The sequence below is a fragment of the Chenopodium quinoa genome, unplaced genomic scaffold (assembly GCF_001683475.1).
Source record: "Chenopodium quinoa cultivar QQ74 unplaced genomic scaffold, ASM168347v1, whole genome shotgun sequence".
NCBI classification, from domain to species: Eukaryota; Viridiplantae; Streptophyta; class Magnoliopsida; order Caryophyllales; family Amaranthaceae; genus Chenopodium; species Chenopodium quinoa.
This window is the reverse complement of record NW_018743032.1, coordinates 3,307,013-3,321,916: the sequence shown is the minus strand read 5'-3', so window position 1 is coordinate 3,321,916 and position 14,904 is coordinate 3,307,013. Positions and strand designations below refer to the sequence as shown.

Here is a 14,904-nt window from a genome sequence, read left to right as displayed (position 1 = left end):
ATGGTCATGACACGAGTCTCGTAAATATCACTTTCACTCACGAGTCTTTGCACACACTTTGTACATACTTTTTTCACACCATGGCCATGACTTAGGTCCATGCATGAGTCATCTTTTTCGTCATTCGAGTTGAGGGTCTTTCCCATTTCCGGAAATTTCTATGTCTTTCCATAAATACACCCTTTCCTTCTACATCACATTTCATACATTACATATCTTACACTTTTCGTCTTAGACACTTTCCACATCACTACAAGAAATTGGTGTAAATTTTGACGCCTTTACCTTGATGCTTTTGTAATGGGTCATAATTTTCTCCGTCCGTGAATACGTAATTAATATATTTTGACTCTTTTCAGAGTCAAAATATATAATGATGCCAAAAGCGTCATTATTTACAAGATAGAGAAACGTGTCACCCATCTATCAATTACTCAACCCGCTAAACTTAAATTTAAACCAAAATGAAAATTTTAATATCCCGGGATTATCTCCCCATGACCCCATAGCACCAGCTCCCACGGTTTTCGTTGTTCCTCAATAACCACCTGTATTGATCGCCGCTCAGAAATTCGCCTCAAAATTTTGAATCTTCACAAAAAAAATCCCCAATTCTTTGCTTTCAGTTAGCGTAAAATCATCTCAACCCACTTATCTGATCTCTAACCTCTTTAATTTTTTTTTTCTATATATATGATGCGTACAATGTGACTTTCAGATATGTGAATTTCATACTACTGTTCACAAATTGCCAAAAAATTGTCTCTTAATTGTGCTTTTGGGGAATTTAATTTGGTGTTCTCACTTTGGATTCATCGGTTCTCTAGTTTCTTGGAGAAAATTATCGAGATTCAAGCCCAATAATCATGTAAGTTTTTTTTTTTTTAAATTTTTTTTTCTTTAATTCTTTGGTATGCTGATTGCTGCATGCAAGATTATACTTTGATTATTGTTGAAGAATTGGCTGAATTAACGAATCGGTTGAGTTATTAAATTGGTTAATTATATTCTAACTTTTTTTATTGGTGAAGAATTGGTTACCCATTTGCCATTGTTGCTCCAATTGTGCATATTTTTCAATAAAAACTGTAACTTTTTGTTAAATTTCAGATTTATACATATTATATTAGTTTTAGCCTTGGCTGGTTGGATTATAGGTCGCATGTTTGCTTCTGCATGTTAGCTATTCCATGATTTGTTCATTGAAATTCAAGTAGTTTTACTTTTTTTAAAAAAATGTACGGCTACATTTACTTAATACTTCTAATCAAACTCAGTTGTTAAATTAACATGACTGATTGTATGTTTTTTTTTTTTTTTGGTATATTTTGCCTCAATTAGATTTTTCTTTGTAAGGTTGATAGCAATTGTTTGGAGCAATTGGATATATGTATATATCAATGCTTTGTTTAATCCGCCTCTATAGAATTAGTGTTTCATTCGGCTCTTTTATAGGTGCTAAATGGATTTCAGAATAGTTTTTATTTCATTAAACTGTTAAAACTTTGCTTTTAAGTAGCAACATGTGATTTCAATGCACCTAATTATAAAAGTAGTCTTTCAAAACCAAGTAAAAGCAGAATTTAGATTTCCTATTAACCAGCTTCCCATTTTCTTGATTCCCATGTGGCCATGTCAATAGACTATTAAAAATGAAAATACAAAATATATAGAGGATACAAACCTGGCATATGTTGCATTTGACATCATCCTCTCTACATTATGCAATATCCTGGCCGATGCTTCTGTTAAGGCACTTGGCCAAAACATTTTCCGGCACTGCTTTACTCACAGGGACCATATGTGCCTTATGTTGCTTGGTATGTCCAAGTGTTTTTAAATCTAAATCATACATGGTTGCGCAAACATATGGGCTAACAGCAGAGACCACTGACTCTATTTTCCTTGGATCTTTTACCACTTCACCAATTTAGGATTTGGAACTGAAGAGTTCTTGCCCGGTAGCCCCACTTGGAGTAAATTTTATGTTAACAATATAGCAGTGGGCTTCTTAAACAACTTTTAGTATGTTGTTCAAGGGTATGGTTCAGTTTTATAGTTATGCTTCTGTGCAGTGCTTTAGAAGCTAAGCTGCTAACAGTGTTATTCTATATAATACTCATGTATGTCTCCACCTCATACGACTAATGTTTTATCAAATTTGATAGTCATTTGAACTGCAGCTGCTTTTTCTTTGTGTTCTACACATCTAATTTTATCTGTGCTTGTGTCCGTGGACTCACTAACTCATGGTGATCATTTTTGTCCTGTAGATTGTTCAGCATTGGATCACAAAAGTTGCTTGGCAGAGGAAACTTCCTGAAAATTTGTTAGAGATGCATCAGCTTGCATATTAACTTACGGATCTTTTGGTCTTGGGGTAAGAATGTTGTTTCTCCCTTGTACTATGTGCATGGTCTCATATTTCATCTTGGATCTTAAACCCTTGAAATCATTTATCACAGTTATATTTTAAGATCATTGTGCCTGTTAATATTTTCATTCTTTATACATTGTGATCAGTTTGCATTTTATAATGCTTTAGACTCTTCTCATCTATTTTAAGGCCGTGTTTGGCAATAGCCTCTTAATAATTTTGACCGATTCAAAACTCTCATAACTGCAAAATTCAGCTTTTGATGAAGTAGTATTTTGGAGTAGGATTTAAAGGATAAATTAATGTTCTGGAAAAGCTAAAGAAAAGGTTTTTTGAGCGGTTAATAATTTACTCCATATTTATTTTCATTCTATTTCAATCTAATTGTTTGTTTTATAAAACACCAAAGTTTGAAAGCTAACTTCTAATAGCCTAGAAACAATGACAGCTACATCAGTTGATAGGGCTAGGTTTTGTAAGGACCTTGAGATATACGTGCAAGTGAATTATATATGTTAATGGTCCAATATGTGTTGAAATTTATATAAAATTTGGTACCTTACTAGCTTGAGTGAACTGGATTTTTATAAACGGTATGAATACTTGGTTGAAGCAAGCAAGAAATTCACATTAATATCAGGTTCTATTGTTAGATCCTCTAGTCTATGCTGCTTTCTTGGGGAGTGGAGGAGACTAGGAGAGGGAAGTTCAAATTGCTTTTCCTTTGTCTGTTCTGATTGTATTATAGGAAGAGTTAAATCAGCCTTTATTGCAATTTTTACATAACTGTTAGAACAAATCATAAATATGAAAAGGTTCAGAGAGGGAAATAATAACAAGGGTTATGGAATGCGTATTAGAAGCTAGAAATTACTAGTTTGCCATGTGCTTGAAACTTACGTGTTCAAGTTTAGTCATGCTTCATCATCTCAAATAATGATATCTTGTATTTCAAGTTTAATGCTTCTGTTGTTTAACTAATGTCAACCTCCAATCTAGCCTTTGTCCTTCCTCTATGATATAAACTGATTGTATTATAGGAAGATTTAAATCAGCCTTTATTCTTCCTGAATGTGTTAAGTCTACTTTCTTTAATATTTTTTTTATACATACTATGCTGACAAAGAGTATTGACTTCTGTGTTTATTGGTGATTGACAGAGAAATTATTTGTAGAAGTCGAATTTTATAGATGGTGTAGAATCTTCTTCTCTTGGTTGTGTCTTTGTCAAAGGGCATAATAGAGGTAAATATTTGAATGAGAAACTCTATATTTTTAATGACATAATACTTTATGTTGTGTTACTTAGAATCTTGTATATATTTTTTTAGAAGTAAGAGTTTAACAATCAAATTATTTGCTTATTCTTTACATTATCTTCGATATTTGCATGCTACTTGTTAAGATTTGTTATCATGCTAGTAACTTGATTTGTGTTTATTATTTATTCAAACATTTGTGGCTTCCTATTGTGATGTATTACTGTTTCCCAAAGCTCTAAATATGTCCTTTGTGTATAATTGCTGTAATTCTAAAAGTTTAGGATAAGAAATTAAACTATTGAAATTTGGATTATTTGCTTAAGATTTTGAGATCTATTTACAATTGAAAGAACTATAGATGTGAATACAAAGCATCTTCTTAAAACTAATACCACTTATTATTTAATGCATGCCCATTTTATTTTAGCTTTTATTAGTTGCTCTAAAGTTTTAGTAGCATAGTAGTTAACTTATATAGTCAGGGCCTAATGCAAAAGTACAAGTTGTATAAGAAAGGTAAAGTACAAATGAAATAGATTAAATTACACAAGTATAACCTAAACATATAGCTTACATTGCTTTACTTTATTTTAGTTTGTATAGAAATTGATATTTATTCTGATAAGTACGTTTTAAAATTTTCTATTTATTTGGTCAAAATTATAGTATCCCTTATTAAAGTATTAATTATGTATAGATATGGATACAAGTTGGATAGAACTTCCACGAAGCCACGCTTAATATGTCAAAGGCTGTATGCAATTCATTAACTTTGCTAAGGTAGCTCAGGTAGAAGGAAAGATTCGATGTCCATGTAAGACATGTAAAGTGGATAAATGGCTTTCTGTAAATGAAGTGGAAAGACATATCTTGTTTAATGGGTTTTATAAGTCATATAAGAAATGGATTTTTCATGGTTAAGGGGATTTGCTTCAGCGTATGATTGGGTGTGATGGAGGGAGTACTAGTCAAGGATCCCCTCTAGATCAAACAAGGTTTGAAGGTCGAGTAGGAGGCCTATTGAGATCAGCTTTTAGTTTTGAAAAACCCTCAAGTGACCTAACCTTTGAACCACATGAAAATAATGAAAATGACGAGTATCTTGAAGAACCTGCCTTTGATGAAGAGGAGGCTGATTTAGAATTTTCAACAACGGAAGACGAAGCTAAGTATAAGAAATTACTTGATGTTTCTGATGAGAAATTGTATGACAGGTGTACTAAATTTTCCAAACTGTCTTTTCTTTTACACCTTTTTCACATAAAATGTATGAGTCATTGGTATACTGAATCCTTTAATATGCTACTCGAGCTTCTCATAGACGCATTTCCCCAAATACTCGAGTTCCCTCGTCTTATTATCAAAGTAAGAGAATAATAAAAGACCTTGGCCTAGGGTATGAAAAGATTGATGCTTGTCCAAATAATTGTATGTTGTATTGGGGTGATTTTTCAGAGAAAGAAAAGTGTCATGTTTGTGGTACATCAAGATGGAAGAAAAATAAGGGTACAAATGATAATGTCAGAGATCAAGATAAGACTATTTCTAGGAGTTGTGAGCCAACTAAATTAATGCGTTACTTCCCTCTTATCCCTAGACCGAAGAGAATTTACATGTCCTCAAAAACAGCGGAAGACATGAGATGGCATTATACTCATAATGATCAATTGAATGATGTTGATAAGAAGATGCTAAGGCACCCTTCCGATGCATTAGCTTGGAAATCGTTTGATCAACGTTTTGAGGATTTTGCCTCAGATCCTCGTAGTGTTCGATTAGGACTTGCAAGTGATGGGTTTAATCCATATCGTTTGATGAACACGACCTATAGTACATGGCCTGTGGTGTTGATTCCCTATAATCTTCCACCATGGTTATGTTTGAAACCATCTTCGTTCATGCTGTCTATTATCATTCCCGGTAAAACAAGTCCCGGAATTGACATTGATGTGTATTTGCAGCCACTAGTCCATGAATTGAAGTTGTTATGGAGTGGGGTTGATGCTTATGATGGAGAGAAATTTAAATTGGGAGCCGCTTTGCTTTGGACTATTAATGACTTTCCTGCTTATGCAATGCTCTTCGGTCTGAGCACCAAAGGTTATAAGGCATGCCCTATATGCATTGATTCAACTCCTTCTAAAAAATTTGGGAGTAAGACTTGTTATTGTGGGTATTGAAAATGGCTTCCGCCATGTCATCCATATCGATTTGAGAGTGACAGTTTTAACGGAAGCGAAGAGCTTGGTGAAGCTCCACCTCGGCCTAGTAGGACTGACATATTGAGGCTCTCCACCTCGGCCTAGTAGGACTGACATATTGAGGCTACAAGAAAACGTTGGGTATGTTTATAGGAAGGCATCAAAAAGAAAGAGAAGTAATGAGGGTAACAATGAAGATGATGTTGTCATTGGTACCAAGAGAAGCATATTTATGATTTAGAGTACTGGGAGCATAATTTGTTAAGGCATAATCTAGATGTAATGCACATAGAAAAAAATGTGTGTGAAAATATTTTAAATACTCTTTTAAATACCGATAAAAGCAGAGATAAGAAGGCTGATCGAGATGCCCTTCAAGGATGGGGCATAAAGCCACATCTTTGGGTTCAAGATAATCATATGACTTCGACTTCTTATTCTATGTCTGTAGAGGAGAAAGAGAGGTTCTTAAAAGTTTTACAAAAACTCAGAGTCCCTGATGACTATGGATCTAACCTTTCTAGATGCGTAAACATACAGCAAAAAAAGTTGATTAACCTTAAGAGCCATGGCAACCATGTTTTGATGCAACATATCCTTCCCGTCGCCTTAAGAGCTTCTAATGCAACAAAAGTTATTAATTTGCTTGCAAAATTGTCTTACTTTTTCAAGCAATTATGCTCCATTGCTATCGATCCTGACAATCTAGATGCTCTTCAAGAAGGAATTGTATTAACCCTTTGTGAGTTGGAAATTAGTGGAGGAGGTTAAACTCGGTGGACTAGTACAATACAGATGGATGTATCCCATTGAGAGGTTAGATTTATTTACATGTATAATCTAAATTAATTTATGAAATCTGTAAGTGTATTGTATTGAAATTATAATTTGATTTTTTGAAAAGGTACTTGGCCCATCTAAAGTCACATGTAGCTAATAAAGCCCAACCTGAAGGATCAATTGCAGAAGACTACCTTTTAGAGGAGACCATTAGGTTTTGTTCAAGATATCTTGAAGGTGTTAAGAATGTCTTTAACAAACCTAAACGAATTGATGATGATAGCCCCAATTTTGGAAAATACTTGTGTAATTCTGGCGGTCGAGTAGTTGGGAAAGAGGTCAATTTTCGTCTAGATGACAAAAGCTTAAAACAAGCTCATCGCTATGTTTTACTACATCATTCTGATGAAATTCAAGAGCTTCTTGAGTAAGTAACAGAGTATTATTCTATGTTATGAATAACCAATTAAGTGATGAAAGTAATTGGATCATCAAGGAGTTTGGTGAGTGGTTGCGAAGTCAGGTGATATATATGTATCCTAATGTGTTCAATTTTCTTACAAAAATAGCAGACTGCTTTTGACTTTATATTTTATCATGATAGGTACACTCAATAGATGAAACCACTGAAGATGGGAAACTTAAAAAGTTTTGGCAGGTGGATTGAATTGTTATGGTAAAAAAATGAAAGGCTTTATGATCAATGGGTATAAATTTCAGATCATGGACCGTGATAGCCGTTTGACAACCCAAAATTCTGGAATCATGGTTGAAGCTGATGGAGAAGCATACTATGGGAAAGTGAAGGATATATATGAATTGGACTATTATGGGACTTACAAAGTTGTATTATTTCATTGTGTTTGGATAGATATACATAGGGGTGTTAAATCAGATCAAAATGGCTCTATATGTGTTAATTTCTCTAAATTGATGCATACAGGAAGAAATTTGCAAGATGATCCTTTTATTTTCTCATCTCAAGCAAAACAGGTTTTTTACATTGAAGATGAGATACGAAAAGGATGGTTTCATGTTGTAAAGACTAAGCCTAGAGACTTGTTTGATTTAGGGGATGAGTTACCCGAAGTAGATAGCAACAATGAATGATTAGTTTCCTATTTTATTATTTAATTTGGATTTGTAATTGCTGAATTGAATTATAAATTTATATTTGTCATTAATTAATATTTTCTTTTGCTGAATTTATCCCTTTATTTTTTGTTAATTCTATTTTTGAATTACAATCGAATTTCTCATACCATCTAACAATTATAACGGTTTTCCTTATGATTTGGGTTTGCTCTTAATTAACATGCTAATTTTTTTTTTTAATCCTTTCCCAACAATCTCATATATAATTGGAGCTATAATCTCATTATTTGTTTAGGTGTAAGCAACATTTGAAGAACTTCCTGTCAAAAAGAGAGAAAACGAAGAGGTTTAATTAGGTAAATACTTTCCCCTATTCAATATTTCCTTTCTGTCCAGCTTACTGCATTGAAAAATTATATGCACTTGATAACTTTTACGTTAGATAAATAATCATAATTTAATTCATCATTTAATGATTCTTTTTTTTACTGTTTACAGAATAATTGAAAATTCAAATATTAGTAACCATCAGCAATATTTGAAAAACAGAAGCATTTGTAAGAAATATCTGATTCTATTGCATATGGCATCACATTAAAGTATGAAACCATTGTTCACTTATGAGTCAGATAACTTACTAAGCAACGGAATTTGGTCTGAAACAACCTTTCAGATTTTTATAACAAGCCTGATTTTGTAAATGCAGATATACATAATATCAAACTGATTGTATTATGGATGAATTATAATTATTAATTAGCACTAAATAATATGTATTGTTTTTTATTTTCCAATTATAAGCTCTTGATGTGGATAGCAACGACTAACATAGTAGTTGACTAGTTGTATTTTTTTCTGGTAACAGGTGTCTCGGAATGAGTTACAGAAGTAAAAGAACTGCTTTAACTCCTGGCGAGGCACAATTTTCTCAGAATAAGCAACCCACTTCGACATATGTACAATCTGAGTCCAGCCTTACTACAGTGTCACAATCACGCTTATCCGAGTCTTCTAACCCATCCACCCAATGGGGACCATTTAGCCCTCCGACAGTTGGAAGATCACAGACGTTTGGGCACATATCGCAACTAATCAAATCTTCTATAGATGCATCAAAACCCACATCTACATCTTCTTCATTTATAGCTACATCAAAAGCAGGCATGCCAACTATAATGCCATCAAAGTCCCAACATAAGATATCATCAAGACCTCCTATAATTCCATCACAACCTAGATCGTATCCTATGTTACAATCTGTAACACCACAAACACAATTCCCTCATAAAGAAACACAACAGCCTCAAAAAGGAACAACTCAACCTACTAAAGCATCAAAGCAGCATCAAAAACCTATAGAACATCCGACTAATCCACCTTTTACTGGAGCTAAAACTGGTGCACAGCCCTCACAAGAAACAACACAAGTCCCTCACAAAGAAACAGCTCAGCTGACTAAAGCATCAAAGCAGCCTCAAAAAGCTACAGAACATCCGAGTAAACAACCTTTTACTGGAGCTAAAACTGGTGCACTGCCTGTGGGAGCTACACAGCAACCTATTGTCTCTCCTTTGACTGGAGCTAAGTCCCAATTAGAAAGAAGAGTTGTTTCACCCTGGAAGCTATGCAACAAACTCAAAAGAAGCATCCTATGACGTCTTCCTTTTTTGGAGGCCAACCCTCGACACGACCTCAAATGAACAGCTGGTTCAGTGGGACTCCATAAGGACAGGTCTCATGCATATATTCATGCTGAAAGCAACATAAGGTCAAATTATGACTCTGACGAACCTGAATCTCAGTTAGAGAGTGAAGAAGAGTTAACTGAGTCAGGTGGAATGGACAGTGGTGTGAAAAGAACAAAACTTAGACGCCGAAGTATAGTGAAAAATTGGCCAGAGCATGTCAAGTTTGATGAGGAAGAAGAGGTTGTGGCATTTGGTAAGTGTAAATGCGTATGTAATTTTATGTGCTTTGTTTTTTTTTTTCTTTTCAGTTCTCTTTTCTTTTTCCTGCTCTTTGCTATTTGTATTGTTTTTCCCTCTTTTACTCTCTTTTTTTTTGTCTTTCTTTTTTCAAGCCTTTTTGTTTTCAACTTTTCGACAGTAGCTACTGATGTGAACCAACCCCTAAGCTGTCGTAAGGATCCTACTTAACCCCTTGTCGTGTACTCATTAATTTGGTTGCTATGCTAAGATATGTAGTTGCTCTATTGTTGCTGCAATCACTGTTGCTCCACTATCCATCTCCTCCAAGGCCCCTCTAGTCTTTATTCTGAGTATGCGAAGGTCGATCATTGGTCTGATCATATGAGTTCATTACACAAATACTTACCTAGATTTCATTGTTTTCATAGATGTCGATGGAAAACGACACCTTGTGAAGGGTTCTGTTCAGCCTCGAGATGTGTGGAATGATGCACCAGGATTTAGGTACTTCGTCCAATTTAATGAATTCAACCAACCTCTTCACAAAGGTGGCTCCATCCTTGTGAGTTTCTTAGGAGACATTGCTAAACGAGAAGAATTTTGTCCCGTGGGGATTTTAAATTGGCATAAGTTGAGCTCGAATATGAGAGGCAATATTGTTAACCTTGTTCGGGTACGTCATTTAATCGTTCACCATGAATATTTAATCTTACTTTCATTACTACACACTTTTAATCTATTGCTTGCCTGACATATTCTATGGTTCTCTGATAAATGACGTGCTATAATTATGTGACTGCCACAATAATAACTCACGTGTAGTATGACACGTTATAAGTTGTATATGCTATATAGATCAATCTTAATGTAACTTTATTTGTACATTTACTTTAAGGCACATTTTTTGTTACCCAAAGGAAAGGAAATGAAGAATGCTATTTTAAAGCGTATTGGCAAAGCATGGAAGAATCATAGATATGCATTGAAGAAGGATTATTTCAACCCTGTGGAAAAAACGCGTGAACAAAACTTTGCTAGTATACCTGATGGAATCACAACTCAGAATTGGAGTTTTCTGTTTGATTATTGGCTTCCATCAGACGCTAAGGTTTGCATTCTGATTTTTACGGGAATTTTTTGTTTATAGATTAGCTTTGTATAACCGTTTTGTATCTTTTTAAGTTGTTAGTAACATTTTGGTAGGAGATAATAAATGAATAATCCTAGATGTGAGTAACAATTTGGCGGTTATGTGTTTATGCTGATCAACTCCTCCTACAATGTCTTCTAATTCTTCATAAGAGATAACCTGTGACCAGCAAGTCTATAAACTTAAAACAACCAATTCAGCTAAAAATCTAGTAACTTTAGAAGGAACAAACCAGAGAGAAAAGAGTAAAGTATACACAATGACACAACAGTAATGGACCTCTTGTACTGCTACTGATGCTATAAATCTTTTCCTTTGTTGTCACTCTAATAAGCTACATATTCTCTCCTCTCTTTTCCTGATGTTGCCAATCAGTCGCTTGCTTATGTTAGCATTGCATCACATCATAGATAGGTAGTCACACGATAAGATTTAGAGATCTCAAGTCCATTATATTTACACACAGTACACGTGTTAGTGAGAATAGAGGCTAGCTTCCATCAGACCAACTCACTACCAATCACACAAGCAGATCTGTTATATTCTGATTATGGTGGTTTTAGTTTGTGGTAACTTCATTTCTATTTCATGCTAACCATAATTTTAATGAAAACAGAAATTGTCTGAACTCGGAAAAGCTGCGTGCGTCACAAGTTCTTGTGCGCAGGAGCGGTGCTAAAAGCTATGCAAATCGCAGAGCTATTCTAGTATGATTATCATTCATTTTATCTAGTCCTAAAAACTGCATATAGTGTTTATGTTGTCTGCCTATCTTACAAACTTTGGAACTTAGCAATTTGCTGCAAATGCCTTCTATATACTTAGTTTTGGTTTATGTTGCCATGTATATATGAAGCATGGCTGGTCTTTTGTGCAGGTTTGTACAAGGTTAAAATTTTTGATTTATGCCATTTTTAGGGGAAGTGCTGCCAAATTTTCTGTAGATTTTTCATGAACTATATTTAAAGAAAAGATAAAAAATAAAAAACAAAAGACTTATAATAGCTAAGGTAAAATATGAATACAATTGCAATTTAAATACAATTGTAATTTAGTGACATCAGGAGGACAATCAAGAGTTTAAAGTTACGTCCTATATATTGTCACTCTGGTTTACAATAAATCAAATTGTCTTCCTGGTAAAAGGTTAGAGAGATGATTTATGGTAGACATAAGTTGTCACTTTATAATCATATATGTCATATTAACTTAACTAGCATTGAAAGAATAATCTAAAAAGTGGGCAGAAAGGTAGAGGGTATCATTGAAATAACAAAAAGAATATAACCACACTACACTATGCAACTGTGCATTGATATATAAAAGATAAAAGCAAATTTTAATAGTATTCTAAGTGGCTTAACAACATTTATATTACCAAGTTGTTAGATAACTGTTTGTACTGTTTGTTTCTCACATTGCAGAAAAAATAAAAAGGAGATTTCAGTGAATTGGATTTTTTAAAAAGTGTTTATAGCGAAGGAGATGGAAGCTTCAAAGAGGGCACAACATCTCGTCAGTTTGTGGTATCTATACCAATGAAAAGTTGTTTAACCATTGATTTATTAGTTTCTTTGCTAAGTCTAAAAATTTTCTTATCATGTAACAGGAGGATGCAATCAAGAATGTGCAAGAAAGCCTTGATAACTCCTCTTCTTCCATTCCCAAGATTGATATTGAAATTGAAGTTTTCAATCAACTTATGTATCAAGGCGAGATCCCTAAACGTCCTCTAAATTATGGCTTTGGTGTGAAGCAAAGCTACATCTTTGGAGTGGAAGGGCATTTAAGGAAAGAAGGGTCTAACTATGTCAACAATAGTGATATGGAAGTGGAGAAGTTGAAGGTGGCTATCAGATATGAAGAAGCAAAATGAAGACCTTGCAGAACAAAATCAAATATTGGGAACAAAATTTGATGCAATTGGCTCTATGATGGCACAGGTTTTAAAGGAAACACGTAATGGAAATGTTTCATTAGAAGTTATAGATAATGCAATACAACTTCTTGATTCTCAGGTTTGGATTAAATATTTCTTTTTTCATCCACTTCCTTTCATTATTTGTAGCAATCTTGAAATTGCATGCATTAATAATTTTAGAGGAATTGCTTAGAATTGCATAGTATGCAAATTATACATTAAAATCAACTTTAGTTGTCTTTAAATTTCCTTACATTATCCTTAATAAGAATATTACCAATTAAGTCAAGCGCCTCAATCCAAGCTTAGTATATTTAAAGAGGCAAGGGAGAGGCAAGTACATATCTTTTCAGCTAAAAAACAAAGAAATGAAATCAATTACATGCATTTCCAGTGATTGTTCAATTACATCAAGCTTTTGTTGTTGCCGGGTTGTTGTCTTGATTTTGTTGTTGCGTGGTTTTTGTTCGATTAATGTTGCTGCAGCTTTGGTGGTGTTTTGAGCAAAGGAGCAGATTCGAACAAGTTATGATTGCTATTTGGAACGGGCATATCTCCTTCAATTTCTGTCCGAATTGAGTAATTCTTTTATTTTATTTTATTTTATTTTATATATTTTGGTTGTTTTTTTGTGTAGAATACACACAAAAATTATAAGATTTATTTTGAAATTGTATGCCAATAAACTGGCTAGTTCTACAAAGAAGTGCAGAAATAGAGCAAATCTAGAAAGACTGATTTAAATTGAAGATTTCTCACTCATCTGAAAAGCTTTTGATGAGTTTATTGTTTTTCAAATTGGTTGTTTTAATCTGAAATTTTTGAATTTGTAAGCCTTTGAGAGTTTTGAGTTAGAATTAGTTTCTCACTTTGTTGTTGACATGGATTGAGCGTTGTAAGGGAGTTGAATATAGGTGAGGTGCGTAAGGGGTCATTGAGGAGCATCGATGGTCAATAAGGTTAGAAAATTATAAAATTAGAGAGCACCATGTAGAATTACCCATAAAAATAAACATTTAAATTAATGTCTTTTGGTCAAATTATTGCATTGGATATAATAATGTATGTGTGAATACTAGTACTTCTTAATATTTTATGTTTATACTTGTTAAATTAGTGATTGAATACAAACTTATGCATATTCTTTTTGTATACGAAGTGTACATACATACATACATACATACATACATACATACATACATACATACATACATACATACATACATACATACATACATATAATATCTATATTTATATCTATATATATATATAATTGTTGATGATGTAGGTAGCAATGGTGAAAAGTAAATCAAAGCCAGATTTGGCTTCAAGCACATCTTATTTGATATTTTATGATATATGTGCGGGTATTTAGTAGTTTTAATAGAGTTATGTGTAATTAGTTTGAACATTAGTTTTAGGATAATATCTATATTTCTGCATTCAAGTACTAGACTTGTTTAGTTGAATTGGATATATAGTGTTATATTATGTCAACGGATTTATGTATATGTGTGTTTATCTAATTTAATTTTTGTAAATGCATTTTCATTAAATATCATATTATATAATATATTTTGTTTGTTCAAAGTTTTATACGTTCCTAACTTAATTTTATCGATTTCCTTCCAAAAAAAAAATAAAAGGGGAATAGTGACGCTCTCAAGCAACAAAGTTATTGGTGGTGTTAAAGTTATTGGAGGGAATAATATATCATCACTTTGATCCACAAAAGCGTCACAATTTCTTTCAACAATGACTAACAAAAATGTTACAATTTTTTGGGCACTAATGATGGTGGAAATACATGCCCCCAATTTGACACACAAAAGCGTCATAATTTTTTGGCAATGACACACAAAAGCGTCACAATTTTTTAACAATGATACAAAAAAGTGCCATAATTTTTAAGCAATGACACAAAAGCGACATACTATACTTTAAAAGTGACACACAAAAGCGTCAAAATATTTTGACTTCAAAAATTTTGAAGCTTTTTTACAGCGTCAAAATGAAAAATTATGACGCTTTTTAAGGTCAATATATGTACAAAATGCGTCAAAATGTGCCTTGTTTTTTTTATAGATTCACATACTTTCCTCTTTCATGCTTCCCCATACATATCATTCCCTTTAGACACTATGCTCTTTCCCCATATGGGCCTATTGAATCGAGTTCGAGTCGTGTGAT

The 14,904-nt window shown here is 33.4% G+C and overlaps 2 protein-coding genes across 4 annotated transcripts; both read left to right on the top strand.

Moving 5' to 3' along the window:
- Nucleotides 1-375: 375 nt before the first annotated feature.
- On the top strand, nt 376-13,845 carry LOC110730416. Of its 3 annotated transcripts, none has more exons than XR_002513059.1 (10): nt 376-868; nt 2,274-2,380; nt 3,538-3,622; nt 8,011-8,071; nt 8,581-9,656; nt 10,072-10,316; nt 10,561-10,751; nt 11,410-12,319; nt 12,403-12,811; nt 13,201-13,845. XR_002513059.1 is itself a non-coding variant. In XM_021910219.1 (8 exons), the coding sequence occupies exons 5-8, from the start codon at nt 9,554-9,556 to the stop codon at nt 11,470-11,472; spliced, it is 624 nt and encodes a 207-aa protein (XP_021765911.1). In that variant the 5' UTR covers nt 393-868; nt 2,274-2,380; nt 3,538-3,622; nt 8,011-8,071; nt 8,581-9,553; the 3' UTR covers nt 11,473-11,500. The 3 variants fall into 3 exon arrangements, 1 of the variants encoding a protein (XP_021765911.1); XR_002513060.1 differs by having other exon boundaries at nt 381-868; nt 10,539-10,751; nt 12,218-12,319; nt 13,201-13,841; XM_021910219.1 differs by lacking the exons at nt 12,403-12,811; nt 13,201-13,845 and having other exon boundaries at nt 393-868; nt 10,539-10,751; nt 11,410-11,500.
- LOC110730414 lies at nt 3,886-7,209 on the top strand. The gene is made up of 2 exons (XM_021910218.1): nt 3,886-6,656; nt 6,745-7,209. The coding sequence occupies exon 1, from the start codon at nt 5,070-5,072 to the stop codon at nt 5,817-5,819; it is 750 nt and encodes a 249-aa protein (XP_021765910.1). The 5' UTR covers nt 3,886-5,069; the 3' UTR covers nt 5,820-6,656; nt 6,745-7,209.
- Nucleotides 13,846-14,904: the final 1,059 nt, after the last annotated feature.

Bases quoted from the DNA above. Each gene is read 5' to 3' on its own strand.
- LOC110730416 (XM_021910219.1), top strand. From the start codon at position 9,554: ATGGACAGTGGTGTGAAAAGAACAAAACTTAGACGCCGAAGTATAGTG. The intron at 9,657-10,071 runs GTAAGTGTAAAT...TTGTTTTCATAG, and splicing joins AGAAGAGGTTGTGGCATTTG to ATGTCGATGGAAAACGACAC. The intron at 10,317-10,538 runs GTACGTCATTTA...ATTTACTTTAAG, and splicing joins ATATTGTTAACCTTGTTCGG to GCACATTTTTTGTTACCCAA.
- LOC110730414 (XM_021910218.1), top strand. From the start codon at position 5,070: ATGTTGTATTGGGGTGATTTTTCAGAGAAAGAAAAGTGTCATGTTTGT.